At 39.2% G+C, this 22269-nt stretch overlaps 2 protein-coding genes and 1 pseudogene across 2 annotated transcripts; 1 reads left to right on the forward strand and 2 right to left on the reverse strand.

The window, feature by feature from the left end:
• The window catches only part of LOC104759490, a 1218-nt pseudogene extending 724 nt beyond the window's left edge, over positions 1-494 (reverse strand).
• On the reverse strand, positions 3902-5501 carry LOC104757238 (ervatamin-B-like). Its single transcript, XM_010479966.1, has 2 exons — positions 4973-5501; positions 3902-4740 (listed from the first exon to the last, which is right to left on the reverse strand). The coding sequence occupies exons 1-2, from the start codon at positions 5421-5423 to the stop codon at positions 4157-4159; spliced, it is 1035 nt and encodes a 344-aa protein (XP_010478268.1). The 5' UTR covers positions 5424-5501; the 3' UTR covers positions 3902-4156.
• LOC104759491 lies at positions 13215-13580 on the forward strand. The gene has a single exon (XM_010482410.1). The coding sequence runs from the start codon at positions 13215-13217 to the stop codon at positions 13578-13580; it is 366 nt and encodes a 121-aa protein (XP_010480712.1).

The raw sequence follows: 22269 nt of genomic DNA on the forward strand, positions 1-22269 counted from the left end.
ATATGTGTAGTGACTGTTTATATTATAATCACAATTACGACAAGCTTACCACATCCTCCTTGGGATTTAACCGGTGTCACAGCTCCTTCCTTTCTCCAGTCTTTGCTTGTGCTGATGACATCACTGACGTTCCAATTCCAAGATGACATCGTCTCATCAACCACTTCAGATGGTGAAGTTACATTAACGTCCCTAAGACCGGTGTGGGTGGCAAGGAACTCCTCTTCGGTCCAATCCGTGAACTCATTGACACCAAGCTCGTAGCTTTGATTTCCCATGTTGTTGAAGTTTTCGATGAATTTCAAGTTTTTACTGAACACTTCAAGCCTCCTTTGTTTCTCGAATTCATTATCATAAACTCGAGAAAATTTAAGCATCCATTGCTGGTGGCTATCAACAATGGATGGCTCGTGCAAAGTGATACGAGCTTGAGAGATCCTTAGATCCATGGTAAACATGATTAGTACCACGAACTTAAACACTACTAAAACCATTTTCGGGTCTGCTGAATAAAAGAACTAGAGTAATATGAAAAAATTACGTTTACTAGTAAAGTGAAGAAGTGAGAATAAAAAGTAAGGGTATTTTATAGAGTGAGGAATGTGAGTTGCTAGTTGCTATGATGGAAACAAATGCAAATTGACTCTATTGTGGTGATGTTATATAAAGATATCAAGAAGGTCATCAAATTAATTAATAAGAATATTATCTATATTTATTGTTTAGATTTCTTTTTGTATTTGTTTCCATATAATGTAGGAATCTCTTCTACTACATATATATGTTGTAATTATATAACTATGTAATCTATAGAGATTATGATTATGAATTTATGAGAGTGAATATAATTCGGTCAATACAAATTTCTCATCACCTTTAATACTTCATTGACTAACTTTATGGAAAAAAACTTTAAAATATTACATCTATTTTTTATTTGGACGTTTAATACCTTATATTTTTTTATTTAAATAAAAATATCTCATTTAAATATGGTTTGACTAAAAATATTTTATCTTTATATTATTGGTAAATTCATATCCACGATTTAACATCCAATAACAGGCGTTACAGAACCACTTGACGGTGTTAGTTTTGAAATTCACGTTTTTAATAGATAAATAAGATTTATTTACAATATGTTGAATCAGGTTGGCATGGTCTAGTGGTAATTGGTAGGATCCGTTCAGACATCACCTTCGGGGTTTGATACCCAAAACTTGCAGTTTTTTTCTCTTTTTTTGATTTCTTTACACGCTCCAAAAGAACCTTTGAGATGTCTGATGTGAGCTCAAATTAGGTTTGGAACGGAGCCTTCCTGGATTGGATTTAAGGAACAGCCAGCAGAGGCACGCCACTCCGATGTCTCGTCGCTGTCATTGATGGTCGAATCTCCGCTGATATTTTTCGTTATCTTCATCTGTTTAATTATGGCGGTTCAGTTTTCTACCCAGAAGAAGAGAATGAAGATCGAATGTTCGGTTTAAATGGGTAGATAAAGAAGATGATGAACATCAAAAGGACTTCGGAGAAGTTTCACTTCCAGCGGTTTCATGGTGGACGGCGTCTAAGGTTTGATAGATAGACTTTAAAAAAACCTAAGAAATCTAAAAAAAAATATCAGGAAATCAAGTGTTGATGAGGGTTGAACCTTTTCAATGTGGTTGTTAAATCAAATCTGATACCACCATTCCACACTAATATATTCATAAGTAGCTGTAAACAAATAGAATATATCTATTTAATTAAACTTAAGACCGTTAAATGATTCTGTAACGTCTGTTAACGGATGTTAAATCATAGGTGTGAATTTACCAATAATACAAAGATAAAGTATTTTTAGTCTAACAATATTTACATGAGGTATTCTTATTCCAATAAAAAAAGATGAGATATTAAACTTCCAAAGTTTTTTTCCCCTAACTTTATCCATTCTTTGTTTTTAATTTTCATTCTTTACATCCATATGCTCCTTTTGTTCCATTATATCAAGAACCAATGAATGTTTGACTGGTGATGGATTTTAACTTTTAAGGAAATAGTCCGTAAATAAATTGATGACTCAAAAGGTTTAATCAGATTTACTGAATTTATACCAGTCAATTGGAAAAGCATATAATTATGTTCACATAATTAGTAGGAGAGTGTTTTTTACACCAATTAGGATAAGGAAAAAAGAAATCAAATATATTAGAAACCGAAGTTATGCCATCTCTGTATATACTTGATTTTTTTTCTTTGGTCGTCAGTGTATGTGTATAAATATATACATTTGAGTTTGGAGTCAAGCTCATAAAATTATGCCATCGATCACCAGTCACACTCTTCGCTATTGATCTTGCTATGTTATTCGCTGAGACTGCCAACGTTAGTATATGTGAACTGAGAATATTCAATAACGTTCTGCTATGTCATGGTTTAGCCGTTTAGGCTTCCACCAACGTTGGTGAGAAGAAGCATCGTTGGCTTCAAACGTGATGTATATAACATTATTCCTCCACCAGGATGATAATTAGCTCTCACAACTTTGATCACTTCAATATTTGTTCCTTGTATTCCACAAAGCACACTAGTGTAAGGTCATCATTTACATTTGTAAAATGCTAATAAAAAATTATAACATAGTAAAGAACATTCAAAAGCAATCAAATATCGGCGTGAATCGGTAATGACAACACCGTACCAAACAACAATATTATTATTATAGCTTTGGGTATTGATTAATAACATAACTTTTTGTCTGTTCTTAGAAAACATTCCAAAAGCACAAGAACAATGGAAGATACATTTTCGACAATAGAAACTCCTTCTAAAATCTGTGGATTAGGCTTGATGACACTTGACAGCTCCCATCCACAATCCTGCGCAATTTTAATTGTACTACTAACGTCGTTCGTTAAAAAAGCATTGTTATAGTCCTTGGTTGCCAGAAATTTGAGAGCGGAATCAAAACGACCAATAGCAAGGTCAAAAATTTCTGAGCATTCCTCATAGGAACCTTTAGAACTGCGATTGCTTGTGTTATTTATGAGTGACTGGAATTGCTTCAGCATGTCTGAGGTTTTTCGAGAATTATAGTTGATCAAAAAAGTGGTGAGGCCAGGATGATCTAATGTTGCAATTGGAGTGGATGATTTTAAGAATTCAAAGCAAAATGATGCATTAGTTCCTTTATGTGTGCAGATGTTGCTGATTTCACTTTCTGTAACCTTCGTACTAAATCTTGCAGCAGATGATGAGACAACAAAAAAATGTAAAATTAGTATGGGAACCAATAAAAAGTTGTTTTTGATGTATAAAACCATTTTTTGTTTGTTCCAAAATCAAAATGTTTGAGAACTTTATATGAGATTCATACATGCTCAAATAAAATTTCAAATTTATACGCCAACAAATTATATTGAATATATTTTCCTTAAATGCAAATATTATGTACCATCTACTGTAAAATATACATGGTAGCTTTGAATAACTTTACAAAATCTACCATTTTGAAAAAGATTACGGTAACTTTGAAAATGACAGATTTAGTAAAGTATATATTGCAGTAATTTGGGTCAGACAGCACAATTAATTCATTTTAGGTAGTAAAATCTCATTTTTCGGGTGAATATCGCAAAAATAACACAAATATCTAGGGAGTGTGTATTGAATTATTTTCGAAGAGTTTGAAATTTATATCATATTCATCATATCGAATATGCATCTATGATCTACGAACATAACTCTAGAAGCAACGTAACGTACTCAATTAGTGATAGTGTCTAAAACGCGTAATTGAACGCCTTCTCATTCTAGTGTGTTTACCGCTGCCACCGTTTCCAAATTACAAAAATAAAAAGTTTTTAGGCTTCTTTTAAATGGTGAATTAAAAATAAATAAAAATGCTGTAACAATTCAAAAGAGAAGAAATATTAATACCCCATTACATTTCTTACAAGTTACAACAACTATATTATATATATATATGTAATATTATGAACAATATACACTTATATACAGTGTACGTATTGGTCAAGCTTTGCGATGCAAACCACATCTAAGCAAATTCGTAAGCCATATATATATATATATATATAGTAAGATCACCATTTGTTTGTTTAAAATTTAAATAATAATATCACTTTGATATATTAATAAATCATAAGCTGCTTAGTTAAGCAACTGGATAAAAAGCATACTGAGCCACACCGCACATGCCTTGAGGCCACGCCACATCTCTACGGATCCTAATGTAACCATTCTCTCCCCAAGTCTCACCCCAAGAGTTCTTAGCCAGCCAGTACTTGATCCCCTCCGGGCTCGTTCCGTATCCAACGAAAGTCACTGCATGGTTCACACTGGTCCCACAGTATGGCTCGTCGTACACTCCTCCTGAGTAATGCATGAAACCGGGACCATCCGCGTCAATAGACACTGAGACAGGCTGTCTCGATACGGCCTCTAGCAATGCACGTTCGTTGTTGCTTGGAACAGTCTGGAACCCTCTGATCCATGCGGAGGGTTTTGCATTGAGCCGGCATGTCCCTTCTGTCGCTTGGTAAGGGTATGATGCCTCGGAGGCAATGCCTCGGTTTTTAATTATATAGCTGAAAGCGTCTGACATTATTCCACCGTTGCAACCGTTGTCACCCTTGTCGCAATCTAGAAGTTGTTGTTCAGACAATGATACTAGGTTGCCTCCGACAATCTTTGTCAAACCTTCCACCGCTGCGACGGATGAAAACGCCCAACAGCATCCTGCACAAAAATTTATCAATTATATTTTGATTAGTTATTTTCTCGATAATTAACGAATCTCTTTAGTACCCTAAACATAACAGTAACCTACCTTGGGGTTTAAGTTTTTTTTTACTATGTGGAATGATGAAATTATGAACATACTGACTATTTCAGCGGTTTATTGTAATTTGGTCTGCGTGTAGAATTAATATGTGAAATATAATCATATAATTCTGGCAAGCTTACGTACCACATTGTCCTTGGTACTTAACAGGTGTTACAGCTCCTTCGTATCTCCAATCTTTGGTCTCACGGGCGACATCACTTACATTCCAATTCCAAGAAGGTATCATTTCATCGAGAAATTCAGAGGTCGGAATCCCGTTAACGCCTTTGAGACCGGTGTGGGTAGAAATAAACTCCTCTTTGGTCCAATCCGCAAACTCGTTGACACCAAGCTTGTAGGTTCTATCACCTTTCTTATTAAATTTCTCAATGAATTTCAAGTTTTTCTTGAACACGTCGAATCTCATCTGTTTCTCGAGCTCGTTGCTATACACTCGAGAGAACTGAGTCATCCATTGCTGGTGGTGGTCAGCAACGATTGGCTCGTGGAAGGTGACACGAGATGTGGCTTGAGAGACTTTTAGACTCATGAAAAGAATGGTCAGAGTCACGAACATGAATAATATCGATGCCATTAATTTTGTTGTTGATATATGAATGACTCACGTTTGCACACTAAGAAGTATGAAGTTGTATTTGTTTTATGTAAAGGGTTTGTGTTGTGTTGTGATGAAGAAGTGAGGATGGGGAGAAAGGGTATTTATAAAGAAAAGTTTCGGAGTTAGTTATGACTAACTGAAAAATGAGAGCAAATTGCAAGTTGACTCCTATTATGGTGATGCTATAGTTTACATTACTTGCGCCGTGATACTTGGAAGAACAACTTTCCCATCTTTGTATGCACATATATTGCAACTAATGTTTATATTATCACGATTTCATTAAAAATAAAGAGATAAGATGTAGCTATATTTACTAGTAACCCTAGGGTTTAGGGTAGTATTAGCATTTGCGTTTAAATGCAATCATGGTCCAATCAAATGTATTTTGAAAGTTTCTCGGTCGTGGTGAGTTTTAAGATATTAACTTAATTCGGACCCAATGGGTTCGTTTCATACAAACAGTTTTTATAATTATGTTTTAATTAATTTGTCTTAAAACAAACAAGACCAAGCAATGCCTCAGGTCCTTTTTGTCTTGTAATTTAGAGATCTAACTTCTCTCTGTCCAACAATGCTATCCCAGTGGAGATCGATGGCCACTACACCTTTTAAATTTTATGAATTATTTCTGCATGCAAATTGTCTCCTGAGGATAATACTTGATGTGATGAGATGCAAAATATATAACTTCACGTTACATATCAGTATTATATATACAATTTTCTAATGTAAATATATATATATATATATATATCTTCACGTTAATAAATACTATATGGAATGGTAATAAAATTGAAACGTAAGAAACAATACAATACAATTGTAGGTTAATTAGACAGAGAAAATAATTCATACTATTACAATAACATACAGAAATATATATATATATATATATATATATATCTTATACAATAAAGAATGATGTGCTGTGTATGTAATAATTAAAAGCTCCACTTAAGAAGAGATAATATAATTGATGATCATTTCCACTTTCTAACTGAATTGGGAAAAACCTTTACATTCCACTTGTTGAAGTATTTTGTTTCATCCATTAGTATGAACAGATCAAACGGAAACTCCAAAATACGAGATTTTGTTCAGTAATCAACATCCTATCCAACAATATATTAACTTCTTAAAGCTAGAATATTCATTTTCTCAATGGATAAATCGTTTTTTTTTCTTGTACTACAAAAAAATGATCTAATATTTAGTTACTACTATTTGTATTTAACTTTCTTTTTTTTAATAATGGAGAGAATTCGGATCAGACTAATCTCCAAAATTTGTGGAGAAGTAGGATATTCTTTATGTTTAAAGTCTCCATGTTGATCGATTATAAAGGAAAAAATTCTCGTCCTAGCTAGAACAATTTCTAAAAATAATTTTCGACTGTCTACTAAATAATATTTATGTTCATATATCTCCCAAAAAAAATTTGAACAGAAAAAAAAATTTCCAAACACAGTTGTATTATTATTTTTAAAAAGTTATATCAAGCATATTCCCCAAATTAATGGATTTATGTTCTCACAAAAAACTAATATTAAAAACGATCACCTTGTGTGAACTAAAAAAAGGAAAAGAAAGAAAAAACGATAATTGCAAACGATTTTGGACGAAAAAGCTGATCTCCTTCTACCTTGGTAGTTAATTTTCATCACTTTTTATTTCTTATTATTTTATTTTTTCATTGTTGGACTTTGGCTATAGTACAAAGACGGTTGGATACTATAATACTTTATTCTAATATGTCATATATTTTCAAATTATATACATTTGGAAAAGTTAGTTTATTGTATTAAATTTTCTATGTGTAACAGTGCGACAAAAAAAAAATATTTGTGATTATCGGAACGAAGGGGCAATGAAGCATGGGTTCATCCAAATATGGTATCATATTTTATCCCATATCCTTTTGTATGCGTCTGATCTTGAGTTACAAGAATCAAACATCTTTACGTATTTCAGGAAAAATAGACAATAATACTGCACTTGTCTTTTTATTATTTTTATTTAGTTATTTTCTCTGACAGCAAATTATAAAGTTAACCATCGATGAAAATTTATGTTTTTATTTCAGATAAAACTGTATAAAAAAAAAAGATGAATACTCTATTGGGGCTTTAAGGGGTTATTAGTAATTTCTTGTTTTTGCAAACGCCACGTTTAAGAGAAGAAGGAGGTGATTGGTCGAATATGTAATTGTAGATTTATGCATATAAGTTTACTGTAAAAGTTGTAGTTACGAAAAATCTGACTGTGACTAAAAAAGTTTGAAAAGTCAATTTTTTGTTTGGCTTATCAGAACAACAAACAAGACAAACTTTTCTAAATCTGGATTGTGGAATGAATGATTCTAAGGACTTTGAGAAATTTTAAGAAAGTTAAAGTGTGATTGGTGAAATTGTTAGCTTTTAGAAAAGGGAAACTCAATTTTATGAAAAAATAAGATAAAATCTCTACCGCCCTAACAATTGTTTTGACTTTTAACCAATCTCAACCGGCCTTAAAAAAAACTAAGAGTGTTTCAGCCCAAGTTGCTCACTTAAAGTGCTTCATTCCTTTGGTAAGTTGCACTCTTAATGAAATGTCTTTGGGGCAATGATCTTGTTTATTTTAAGTGTGCTTCATCCATCCAATGATCCAAAGTTGACGGTTCTCCATTTCTGATTGAACTTTAAAAGTTATTAATTGCTTCCAACTTTACAATTAATCTAGAATGAACAAACTACGTAATTCAGCAACAACAACAAAATCTAAACACTGAGAAAATTAATATTGTATTAGTTAAAGTAGCACAAAATTACTTTAATAGTTGAAATTAAATCGATTCTATAAATTAATAGTCTTAAACAAATATGTAGTAGTTTATGTAGTCTTAGACTCCTAGTATTTTAGTTCCAAGTTTAGTTGTCAATCGATATATCAATCGATGGTCTTTGTCAAGACATTTTAGTTTGGGCTTCTAAATTTCATAATGTTAAATTTGTTTTCAAGAAAATATCATGTAATTGTAATTTTCAAGAAAATATCATGTAAGACAATATCATCTTTTGGCCAAATTTGGTTGTAGTAATAGTAATTCTATATGAACAAATGTGTATTGATTTTCAGCATTCATAAATAAAATTCCATTTTGATGAAAAAAAAAGTTCAGTTGTTTTGTTAATAATTTTGGCTGATTAGTATAAGTTATGTTGTAGCTAAATTATAAACTTGGAAAAAATAGGTTTCCGCTAACTTAGAACGTAAGATAATTTTATACTTAAATATTAGATACTAGGATTGAACCCGCGGTACACCGCGGGACGAATTGTAATTATGTTTTAAAAATTTGGGTACTAATTAAGTAGAATTTGTATGTATAAAACTGTAAAAATATATATTTATACATATAGTTTGACTAAGGAGCTAAAATGGTATAGCAGTATATTTTTTAAAAGATTTTAAAGTATGTAGAGTGTAATATATAAACATTAGTACTTTTTATTATCATATGTATAAATTATGTAATATATTGTTGTAGTTTTGTAATTATAAATTAGTAGTGTGATATGAAATTTTTATTTTTTTATTCCGCTATTCCCGCAATGGATATAAAAATTTTAAACCCGCAAAAACCATCTTATAGAACCTGAGTAAATAATATGCATCTATCTGCCTCGCTTGAGTTCGCAGGACACACATATATTTTACTTAATCGGTTTTTTTTTCTAATATTGGTTTTCCAGTATGTCTTGTGAAATAGTATATATTTAAAGTAATCAATACATATATTCTAAAAAACAGCGGAATTTTCTTATAAAACTTGATGCTTTATAAAACCCATATTTCTAAATCTATTTTCCGAATTGATTTTTTTAAGCCCGTACTCACATTCACCCGCAAGCTTTGGTTATACTTTTTTTTTTTGTTAACCATTGGGCCACAACTGGTCGGTCTATTAGCCAAATCCCTATATTCGTAGGGAGCGGAACTCAATCCCGAGTGTGATGGTGTCTTGTGCATTAAGGACTTACCATTGGCCACTGCACTAAGATCACTTCACAAGCTTTGGTTATACTAAAAGACTTAAAAGTGAATAATAATTAACAATGCTATGCAACATTTGTTCTAAAAATGGGGTAAAAATAATATATCCCAACAAAATGTTTTTCAATTTTCATTACATCCCCAATTTTTTTTAATTATGAAGGGAAAGTTTTCTAAAATAATAAAATTCATCTGCCATTGATGTTCTATGTCAAGTTTAATTTTTTTTATTCAAATCATTACCAAATTTGTTTTAGTATGATATACGAAGCGATATAGACCCACATATATAACCATTTAATTTAATGTGCCGCCCATTAAGATTACATTCTTTTAGAATTCTAATTTCGCAGAAATTCATTTTCCTTTCAATTTCACTCGTTCACTCCGCTGACGGCTAATTCGATGTCTTTTACCTCCAACTGTCGTCGCTCTGGAAACTCGCGATCTATTTGTCTTTCACTGCCAATAGTCTGCCATCTATAAACTTTGGCTTAATTGATGACAACCAGCGATGTATTAATAGAGTTGGCTATGCTCCGAATATCTGGAAGAGAGTCCTTTGTAGGTCTTGACTCTTGATTTTAGCGACTAAACATATCACCATCTTACCAGCAGCATTTTCACATGCATCATTCTGCTCGGCAAAGGATCCCCACAAAGTACATGGTAACGGTGGCCTCTCATTCCTTTATGAAAGATAAGATGTCTTTAAAACTAAATGATAAAATAATAATTTACATGGTTTTGAATAGTGGTATTTAACTTACAATTCATCTCGTAGTTGGAAGTCAATCTTGGCTTATTATTGACGTCGATTGTTTCTATCTCACTAATATCGACAACTTGTCCCACAATGTCTACACGGTAGAATTTTGAATAAGTTAATAAACAATTATTAAAAAAAGCAAATAAGATGTATAAGAAGATTCTTTACCGATTAACGTGTTTGCATTAAGTAAGAACCCCAGTTGTTGGTGTTGGGTTTCACTGGTTAAAATCCCACTCGATAGGCCCACTAAAGAGTAAAACCTCGACGACGAAAATGGGCCTGGCAAAGGCCCAGGAGGGGAGTTCGAGCTCTGGGACGAGGTCAATCCGGAGAGGAAGTCGGGATTTTACGGTTGAGATCATGGGCAAGAATAAAGGAGGAGATTCAGGAGGAGTTTGGCTGAGGGTTTTAGTTTAAATATCCAGTTTTGTAAAACGACGAGGGGTAGTTTTTGATCCAGCAGAAATACACGAAATCAATACTTAAAATTCAGTTCGTTGTTCTTCATAGTTCTAAGTCGATTTATACTGAAAGTCTGCCCAGATCTTATCTTTCAAACTTTTTCCTTCAATTGTTGTTTCTAACCCCAACAATTTGGCGCCGCCTGTGGGGACTTAGGTCTTTCTACTCTCAAAAATCGACTACTTTGAACTCCGGGGAAATGGACCCATCCACCTCTAGCACGATCATCCCGGACACTGCTCCACCAGCAACACTCCACGCATCCACCCTCACCAGTGCACCTTCCCAAGGTGCACCCGTTTCAGCCCAATCCGACAACGAGGTCACAGATCTAGTCAGACCCGTGATAGGCTCATCACTTGATGACAACCAAACACCGAACCAAAATGTCTCGAGCGGTTCGGGTCTCACACATCACGGACCTGTCCAAGCTCGGGATCTCGGTAGTACGAACCCAGGGGCTACCGTCGGGGTTATTCCCACGGCCCCCGCGATTTCGATAGGAAACAGGAATCAGTCCCGGGTGTGGACTCGTTCAGAGTACAACGGAGCGCACCGACCCGGGCAACACCAACCATCGTTGGCCTCCACCGGGGCCCTCGGCGGAAATGATCTCTCCGAGATTCAAGAAATGCTCCCCGTTCTAATCGATAAGACCCAAAGTCAAGATGCGACAAACCGGGCCCTCATGAATAGAATCGAACGACATGAGCAAGAGCTCGCGTCTCACGCGAATCTCGACCTCTATCGGGGCACTACGCATTCTTCGGAGACAGTTTTAACTGATCCCGCGGAAAGAGTGCTTCCCCGAACGCGTCTCGACTTTGAGGCGGTCCATGTCACACCGCCTGGGATTAGAATGCTACCCGTGTTCACACCATCGGGGAGCAACGGAGCTCCGAGCTCGTCGGTCCAAAACGGTAACGCGAGCTCACGACCTGACGAGCATCCCTCGTCTGGATATGTCGGACCAGCAGGGCAGGTCCTCCGCACTTCGGGAGCACCAGAAGACTCTTTGGCGAGACTAGATCCGGTTCCAACCGGAGAGCTCATAAATGGGGAGCCACGGGCGGCGTCGGTCGGAGATCCCGGTCTCCCGGACCTCCGAGGTACGGTGCATTCAGTGCACAGTTCCTCATCGAATACATGAATAAAGCAAGCGCTGAAATGGCTCAAATCCACTCTAAGGTACACCTGGCTACGAGCGCAGCCCCAGACATCAATCGCGTGATCGCCGAAACAAGGTGCACCCCGTTCACAGACCGAATCGCGAAAGTTCGCCTTCGCGACGTGGGCAAGCTCCACCTTCCTGAATACGCGGGCACAACAGATCCAGGAGCGCACCTTCGTGCCTTCAGACTAGCAATAACTAAAGCTTACCTCACCGATGACGAGTGCGAGGCCGGCTACTGCCGTTACTTCGCCGAGAACCTGGTGGGACCGGCGTTGGAATGGTTCGCCTCTCTGGAATCTAACTCTATTGACAGCTTCGACCAGCTCGCCTCAGCATTCTTGAAACAGTATTCGGTCTTCTTCCAAGCTAAGGTGACCGAATCTGACCTTTGGTTTCTAGTCCAAGAAAAGGACGAACCGCTCCGTGATTACATCAATCACTTTAAGTCAACCAAAGCCAGGATAACCAACTTAAATTACGAGGTTTCCCTGGCGGCTCTTCGGCATGGCTTATGGTATACCTCGAAATTCCGAGAGGAGCTCACCGTCCGACAACCGCCGTCGCTCGATGATGCGCTCCACAGGTCAATTAATTTTGCCCGAGCAGAAGAGGAGCGAGCCGCTATGGCCGAAATCCATAAGTCAGCAAAAACATCGTTCAACCCTTCCAAAAAGACTTTCCGGAAGGAGTCGCTTGAATCCGGTTTGAATGCGTTCGCGGTTGATTCCGCACCAAAAACAAAAAATCCAAACTTTGAGCCCGAGAAGTTCTGCAAATATCACAAAATTCGTGGACACTCAACTGAAGAGTGCAGAACAGTGGGACACCTCCTCGTGCGAAAACACGAAGCAGGAGAGCTCGGCGAAATCGACCTCGAAAAAGAGGGAGAGAAGGTAAAAGAAGCCAACGCCACCACCAAAGAAGTCGCATCGAAGCGTGAAAGGGCCGATGAGGCCGAGGGGTCTTCCCCCCCCCCAGCCCCAAAGAAACGTATTGACCTGGTTTTCAAAGGACTTTCCCTTTGTCGTACTTCCCCCGGGTCGGTGTTTACTCCACGTCCGGCTCCCCGGAAGCTCGCGAACCTCCGTCCGATCATAGGGTCGATTTCATCATGGGAGGATCTTCCTTATGTCGTAACTCAGTCAATTCGATCAAAGCCTACCAACGTATGGTCGATAGTTACCATCGAGAAAGGAAACCCCGCTCAGACACGGACTACGAGATCACTTTCGGGGAAAGCGAGACCACTGACCTGGATAAACCCCACGACGACGCTCTAATAGTAAGATTAGACGTCGGGGGATGCGAGCTCTCCAGAATAATGATTGATATTGGGAGCTCAGTCGATCTCTTATTCTACGACGCTTTTAAACGAATGGGCTATCCTGACTCCGAGCTAAAAGGGGCCAAAACCCCGCTCACCGGATTCGCCAGCGACACGACCTTAGCCAAAGGCACCATTTCACTTATAGTGGAAGCCCGTGGGGTACGGCGTCTCGTCGACTTCGTGGTCGTCGATCGCCCCGCCTCTTTCAACGCCATCCTCGGCAGGCCATCGCTGTATGGGATGAAGGCGGTTCCGTCAACGTACCACCAATGTGTTAAGTTCCCATCTCGGGGCGGGATTGCCACCATCTACGGTAGTCAACGAACCTCAAGACAATGTTACAGAGGCGGCTACACCTGATCAAAAAATCCGCTCAATAGCAATTAATGATTGCTGACGAGCTGGAATCCAGACAGCTTGTAAAGCGCATAGATCCCACCTCGCGTGGACCCGTAATGACCAAGGTTAATCAAGTTCCAATCATGGAAGGACACCCGGAACGATGCGTTGGGATCGGGGCCGATCTCAACACTAGTACGAGGGATGACTTGATCTGATTCTTGGGTCAAAACCACGACACCTTCGCTTGGTCCTCCTCGGACATGAAAGGAATCGACGCGTTACTAACCTATTGGTTGTGACCGATTATTTCACTAAATGGATTGAGGCCGAATCCTACCAATCCATCAAGGGGGAACACGTAAAGGATTTCCTCTGGAAAAATGTGGTACACCGACACGGAATCCCCTACAAAATCGTAACCGATAATGGAACGAACTTGATGTCCTCCGCGGTTCAAAATTTTTGCGACGACTGGGGTATACGACTAACCCCGTCTACCCCCCGATATCCCCAAGGAAACGGGCAGGCCGAAGCAGCTAACAAATTGATCCTGCACAGCCTCAAACGCCGTCTGACCGCCGCAAAATCCGGCTGGGACGCTCAGCTCCCCGGAGTACTTTGGGCTACCCGAACTACGCCACGTGGTAGCACATGCGAGACCGCTTTCTCCTTAGCCTACGAGATCGAAGCCGTAATACGGTAGAAGTTTCCGTTGGCAGTATTCGCCAAGCTGTTTCCCCCGAGAACGAGGATGTAAACAACAAAGCGCTACGCGACAACCTCGCCGTTATCGACGAGAAAAGGGAACAAGCTTACGTGCGAGTTCAAAATTACCAGAATGCCATCACCCGCTTTTATAACTCGAAATCCGACCTCGGCGTTTTGCCGTTAGAGGCCGAGTGCTCCGTCGAATGTTTGATCACAGAAAAGAGAAAAATGCCGGCAAAATGAGAACCAAATGGGAAGGACCCTTCCGCATCACCGAGGTCGTTCGCAATGGCGTATGTCGCCTCGAAGACGAGAGCAACGGTAAAGCCAAGCTCCGACCTTGGAACGTCATGAACCTCAAGAAGTACTTCTAAGAAGTATCGATAATAACCGAACTACGATCTGGCTTGATCCCTTTACGGGGTACGTAGGCAGCTCGACTTCCGGAGCGCAGCCACCTTCCCAACTTGATTCATTCCGCAAAACCATTCCAATAGAACGCGAACTTTTCACCGCGACCTGATTCACTACTAACGAGTACATTGCATCAACTTTCAATAACTCTCACCGATCGCACGGCTAAGCGAAATTGCCTAAAAACAAACATACATACAACAAGAACGTCCCTGGACATCACATGCGAATTTCGTGCAGCCTTGCTACCCAACTCAGAACACCTTGAACTTTTTCGAACACCTCTTCAAAACAAGGTCAATATAGCTCTAATAAACAGCCCACGCTTCACGACCTCACGCGGGAATAGATATGATCTCGCTACTCAACTCACCTCAAAGGACTCCGCGCCCAAACAACAAACTTATAATAAACTCTTCGGAGTTAACAGAACGAGCATCTTAAAAAAAAAAGAAGGGTTTAAACGCCTCCCCAGGCAATTAACTCCAAAAAGTTTTGGGTTAAAGCCCCCCGGGCAAATCAAAGCAAAAGATTTAAAAGCCCTCTCGGGCAAACGATGCAAAGTCAAAAACTAAAACAAAATGAAAACGCCAAAAAGAAGAACAAATCAAGCGTCTTCCTCCCCTGCCCCGGCTTCTGGATCTTTGGCGGCACTCGCATTGCTCCCGTGCTCATCCAGGACGCGGGGGACTCCCGTCCCGGCATCGACCTCCATAGGTGCCACCGAGTCTTCAAAAACCTGCGGGAGATCAAGCTTACTCACCGAAAAGTCCGAGACCGCTATTGAGTTGGACCTAACCGCAAGGACTGCTCGCTGAGTCTCGAGGACCTGCACTTCCTCCTCGATCGACGTCCTCCCCTCGTCGATCTGCTTGATCCGCTCCTTGACCTCACGAACCGCCTGACGAGTCGCCTCCACGTGCCGCTGATCAACTCCTGCCGTTTTCTCCTTCAGCCATCGGTTCTCTTTTCTCAGGAGATTCCGGTCTCTTGCCGTCGTCGCATGAGCATCCTTGGCGGAAGCGAGGTCATCTTCAATGGAAAGGAGCTTGTCCTGAATGCTCCTCAAGGACGTGATCTCGTCCTCCAAGCTCGCAACCTTGCCGTTTGCAGTTCCCTCCCTCTCCTGCGCAGCCTTGAGAGCCGTTGTCAGTTCGTGAACCACCCTTGTCGTGTTCTCAAGCTCAGCAGCCTGCGGGGTATCCTTTAGCCTCCGCTCATAAAGCACGATTAGCTTGTTGTCAGCAGCAACGGACTGCAAACCCACCAAAAGAAAACTGGAATAAACATACTACGCCCGGCAAAAAGAAAAAAAAAATATATATATATAATAATAATAATAAATACGGTACCGTCGCATGGGCCGCCATCGCTTCGATGTAAGCTTCCTTCTCGGCAAGGTCCTTCACCAGCGGGACCTAGCAGTTAGCCGTCTTCAGGTGACGGAAAAGGGTCGCCATCCCTAGGTGGTCCTCTACCGCCGGGGAGTCCCGGGAGTGCGCAAACCTCCAGTGAAACGGGCGGCTCGATGATGACCCGTTTCCGGAGACAACCGGCTCCCCAGCTGGAACTACAGGGTTACCTCCCGCGGGATAGCCTCCACGGCTCTCACGGCTTCTCGTCTCAGGGGCTCAGTTGTTGTCCGTGCGAGCCCTTTTCGGCATCGGAGACGGCTCGCCATGAGTTGACTGCGAGCTGACAAGCATAACCTCCTTGGCTGGACCAGAAGGACCGGCCGGGATCACAGGAGCTGGTTCACCTCTTCACTGCCTACCCGAGATGGTGCAGGCTGAACAGCGCGAAGGGCGGAGGCCAGGGCAGCATCAACATCCCTGGCCCGAACTCTCCAAGGTTGCTGCGATTGCTCCCTGAGCTCACGAAGAGTTGGTTTCCTGACCATGGCGCGTAGAGGGGGTGACGTTCAGAACCGTACTCTACTCCTAGTAGTTAGTAGTTATGGGAACACTACTGACTAGAAAGAGGTCGTTACCTCGACGGACAGGAGAGTAGTCTGCACCTTTGCTCCTAGCTTGTTCGGCAAGAACCGCTGGAACCTGACGTACAACGGGAGCAGCCGGGACCGGAGCAAGAACGTCTCGGGCAAGTGGGGCATTGAGAGCTGCTATGATGCGAGCGCGTATGATGAGAGCTTTCGTTGTTACTAATGCTCGGGACGCCGAAGTTTGCGAGGGTTCTGCGGAATCTGCAAAAATGAAAAAGGGCAGGAAGCGTTAGCACGGAGATGAAAAATACGATGATTGTGACAACAACCAGGGACTACAAATGACCAAGAGGTCAATCTGACCGACGCAAACGGCCCATTGGGTCGGGAGGCGAGCGAAATTGAAGTCTCCCACCGTCGCCGGAGTAACGCGAAAGTAGAAATACTTCTCCCTCCACCGTTCATCCTTCCCGGGGAGTGCCTAGATTATCTCCGGACCACGACGGCATGTATAAAATTTCCCCATAAAACCGGAGTTTTGCTTGATAAGGTATAAATGGAGGACATCGTCCACTCCGAGTTCGAGCCCGAGTTCTCGGCCTCTAACGTAAATCCCCATGACGTGACGTACGAAATTCGGGCACATCTGGGGAAACGTCATCCGGAGGCGTTGAAGGATCCTTAGGAGAATCGCCGGGATGGGAAACACAAGTCCGCACCGCTCAAAGTACGTGGTGTACGCGCAGCAGAATCCTGGGGGAACAGTCTCCGGGGAAAATGTATCGTTGGGACGAAGCATCACCTCCACATTCGGAGGAACCCTGTGCTTCTGACGAAGGTTGGCCAAGTGTTTGTCCGACATAATCGGTGGGATGTGATTTTCCCAGAGTTCAAGCGGAGCCATAACAGTGTAAATAAAGAAAAGAAAAAACGACTGCGAAATCAACTAGCCTAAACGGACAAAGGCGAACTTAGCAAAGAAACAAGAACTAACGAGGCAGAGATTAGGTCTCGGGAAATTATTAAGCAAGGGAGAGAAGAAGAAGAAATTTACCTTGAAGTAGTGGACGAGTGCGCGGTTGTGATGAGACGTGTGACTAATGACTTATAAGTCATAATGGCATCAGTTTACGTAATCCCACGAATTTCTCTCCCTCGATCTGGACCGTTCAAACCCTTCACCTCTACCGTCAGATTAGAGGAGAGAGAGGGTAATCATTACGGAGATCTCGGAAGCCGAGATTCATTATGTCTTCCCCGAGGAGGATCGTGAAACCAAAGCGACGAGCGAGATTCCTTGATATCCGCCTTTCAACTTCTCGAGATTAGGTTAAAAGGCTGGAGGGCAATTGTTGGTGTTGGGTTTCTCTGGTTAAAAGCCCACTTGATAGGCCCACTAAGGAGTAAAACCTCGACAACGAAAATGGGCCTGGCAAAGGCCCAGGAGGGGAGCTCGAGCTCTGGGACGAGGTCAATCCGGAGAGGAAGTCGGGATTTTACGGCTGAGATCATTGGCGAGAATAAAGGAGGAGATTCAGGAGGAGTTTGGCTGAGGGTTTTAGTTTAAATATCCAGTTTTGTAAAACGTTGAGGGGTAGTTTTTGATCCAGCAGAAATACACGAAATCAATACTAAAAATCCAGTTCGTTGTTCTTCATAGTTCTAAGTCGATTTATACTGAAAGTCTGCCCAGATCTTATCTTTCAAACTTGTTCCTTCAATTGTTGTTTCTCACCCCAACACCAGTCAAAACATGTTTGTAAGTAGTAAGAGTTAGGTGAGGGTCATCATACAGAGGATCGATCTTCGTTACAATGGTTTGAGTCAAGAAACCCATTTTGTTAACATGAGCAACTGGTCTGAATTGATGCCAGTCCAAAGTTTTGAACGCTTCTCCATTCTCCTGGATCCATATGCCTTTGAAAACGAATAATATAATCCTTCTTGATAGAATTATATATCTTTGTTCCCTACGAAAGCATGAAGTTATTAGCGAGGTTAGTTACGATATCAAATCATATGTTTGTTGTTGGATAAATTAGACTGTAACTTACTTTTTTATCAGCGAGGATCACGTCAAAAGTCTCACCAAACCTGGTTGTGTTGTGGATGTTTTCCATGTGTGCAGGACTCAGAACTTGCACTCGCCAAGACGTCTTGTACGGCTTGACATCATTGAGAAAAGTAACTGCTTGCGCCATTGATCTTGAAGGAATGAAGATGGTGTTTGGTTGAGTAGTGAGGTATAGTAGTAGTCTATTTATAATATATTAGCTAAACCTAGAGTATCAAATGGCTTGTTTGGTGCAAATCTTGGATGGCAATTATTTATCGAATATTTTGAAAATTTGATCATAAGAATACAGTTATGATTGCTAATAGTTGAAGTTTTTTTTGGTAATAATCGTGAAAGATGCTTATATTTAGGGATAATTATTGAGTAAATATGGTTATTAGTTATAATTTTGCAATTTTATATTTATGCTGTTTTAAAAACTATTATGTGATATTAGTGACGATTTAAGGAGTAATTTTTTGGTATGTATGTTAGCTATTGGTAGCTAACTTTATGGCATTTAATTCACAAATTACGTGATATTAGAAAAATTACAATCTCTAATTTTTAGGTGATTTGATTGTTATGTTTCGCAGGAGCCCAATATGGATCAAAAACAGAGTCCAATAAATAATTAAAGGCCAACAAACGATTGAAACATAAAACAGAGTCCAATAAACTGAGATCCGAGACAATTGGGTCGGGTTTAGTAAAAACGCGCGGACCCTTAGTTGGATCTGCGATTATATTTTATTATTTTTATTTAGACTAAATTACCCTGGCGAATTTTAATTAAGGTTCTCCTTAATGCTTACTTCAGTGGCAATTTTAGTAAATAGGCTAAACATTTTGGACATTTTTTATTTGTACTTCTCTTTTAATTATAAGAAGATGACTTGATCTGATTAATATGTAAATCTGGCGCTATATAGAACCTACGTCTATAGCAGGAGTCTATTTAGAGCATCTCCAATGGTCCTCTATTTTTACCTCTATAATAGAGGTGAGTTTTACTCCAATGGTCCTCTATTCTCATCTCTAAAATAGAGATTGCTATTTTTTCCTCTATTTATAGAGGAACCCTATTTTTTTTTACAAAGGTTCTTCTATAAATAGAGAAATACATATTTTAGAGGTGAGAATAGAATACCATTGGAGTAAAACTCACCTCTATAATAGAGAAAAAAAATAGGAAAAACCATTGGAGATGGTCTTACTTTATTTATATAGTGGAGACTCGAATTTATAAACATTGAACTTGTAATTGGCGGCGTACCTTTCCCATTTGCAAGTTGGGACGTCTCTCATGCGCGCCGCAACATACGCAGAGATTGGATTATTATATTATCATTGAAACGTGGGGTTCTGAAAATGCTGACCACGGGGGAAGAACCAATAAACCACTGGAAGGATGTGGTGTGGATATAGCTTAGTAGTTTTTGATGAAATTTTGCAAAGTGATATTCAAGTAGTCGGATATACTGGTCGGATGAAATTGTTAAATAACACGAGTCCGAATAGAACTAAAACCCGAATTTGAGTTAACCGGTTCAAAACTGCTAAAACTGGTGACTCTAGTCAATTTGAAAACCCGGTTTACTAAATTCAACCCATACCACTAGCCCTTTGTTAAAAATGCAGTCGTTGGTCGGAGTTCTCATTAAAATCAGACCACATCTGGGGATGTGAATCATGTCACATGTGACTCATCTCGGCAAAGCGTAGGAACGGTTGCATGAGCGTCAACTTTATGCAAAGTTTAGCAAGTTCAAATTCTGGAAGCATGCAAGAGACTTGATTCATTGGTCAAGTGTTGTCAGCTCAGGGTGTAACTGCATACCCATATAATTTCGCAACCATTTAGGACTGGCCTTGAGGCCCTTGACTATTGAATATCTTGGAAATTCAAAAATTTCTAGCTAGGTCTTCCAGATTGTAGGCGATGGCCTGAGGAGTTTTGTAAGAGATTTGGTTTCACTAGTTAAACCATTAGACCTATTTATCAGCAAGAATGTGCCCTTTTTTTAGAAGAGCAAAATGTGAGAGGACGCTTTCTCGAAACTTAAAGTAGCTTTGACTTCATCACGTTCATGAACCTGATCAACCTTATATCATTTATATGAACGATTTACGTGTGGCAAAGATGCATATTGATGCAAAAAGGGAAGACATGAAACCACATAAACATCAAGACATGTTTGGAAGCATGAGCAGAATGACCTTATGTATGATCTGAGATGGCAGGTTTGCGCTTGGAATATGGAGATCATACTTATATGGAAAAAAATGCAAGTGTCACCATTAGAGTTGAAAAATAAAATATATTCACTCAGCCTTAATATATATTCATGATGGATGGAGTTCATAGCGGGCTACGTATGTACTATACACAAATGTAATGTCACCCTAGTAAATCTAATGTAGTAACAGATAAATTAATTAGGTGAAGAAAGACAGAAGTCGGTTTGGAGAAGGATTTCCTAAAGCTTGAATTAATTAAAATTAGTTGGGTCAATGACCCCAATGATTAAATTATTTCGAAAATTAAACTTTTAGTTTTCAATATTTATTGAGTTCTTTACATTGTTGAAAAGTATTATAGTGGAATTATATTGATCTAGTTTTTACTGAGAAATTTACTATAAATATATCAGCAATCAATTTCTACAAATTGCTTCTTTTAGCTTAGGTTACTCTAATAGTCAAGGTATTTAACTATTTTATAAAGATCTTCTACGTGTAACTTTTCCATTATATTTGTAATATTACTTCATTGATAGGCTTACCAGATAGATTTTTTTTTTAATAACCAGATATTGGTTTAGTCAAAAGTCAAGATTATAAAAGTAAATATTTAAAGCTTTGTACGTAGCTCATTGGTTGCTCTATCATTATCCAGCCTAGATTTTATACTAATTAACTAGTAAAATTTTGTTTGGAAGAAAATACAAAATTGAATAAACATAATGAGACATGGCAACAAGTTATATTAAACCAGTCCAGAATATAATCCATGGATTCATCTAGTTTTAGAGAATTATTAGTAATACGATTGTATAATACCAGTTTTATCGTAATAATTACTACAGTTTCAAACTAAACAAGCTATATCAATATGTATCGTTTATAACTATTTTCTATAGTATTTGTGTAGTTTTATAAATCAGTTTGGGGATAAAACAAACACAAATTCCTCATATCATGATGTAGGCAGATAAATAAATGGATGTCAAATCATGATTATCCTTTTCAAGTTTTGTCATACAAATATTTATGTAGATAATAGATCTATAGCTTGCTAGTAGTGTGAAACCGGTAGTCACATAAGCTATTGACTTCAAGGTAGTTTCCATGTATTTTCACAAGATATATCTGTAGAAGCAACAATACAAAACTATTATTTTATGGACCTTTAAAGATCTTCTCACTTAAGTTCTCTATTGGTGTAATGCATATATATGCATGTGAGTTTGTGCTTGTCATCCATCGACCAAACTGTTAAGTCTAATTTATAAGGTCTCTTCGCGCTACAACATAAAGATGACGACGGTAAGTAACTTCCTCTACTCAGTTTTCATGAAAACTCG

This window comes from Camelina sativa, chromosome 17 (genome assembly GCF_000633955.1).
Source record: "Camelina sativa cultivar DH55 chromosome 17, Cs, whole genome shotgun sequence".
NCBI lineage: Eukaryota > Viridiplantae > Streptophyta > Magnoliopsida > Brassicales > Brassicaceae > Camelina > Camelina sativa.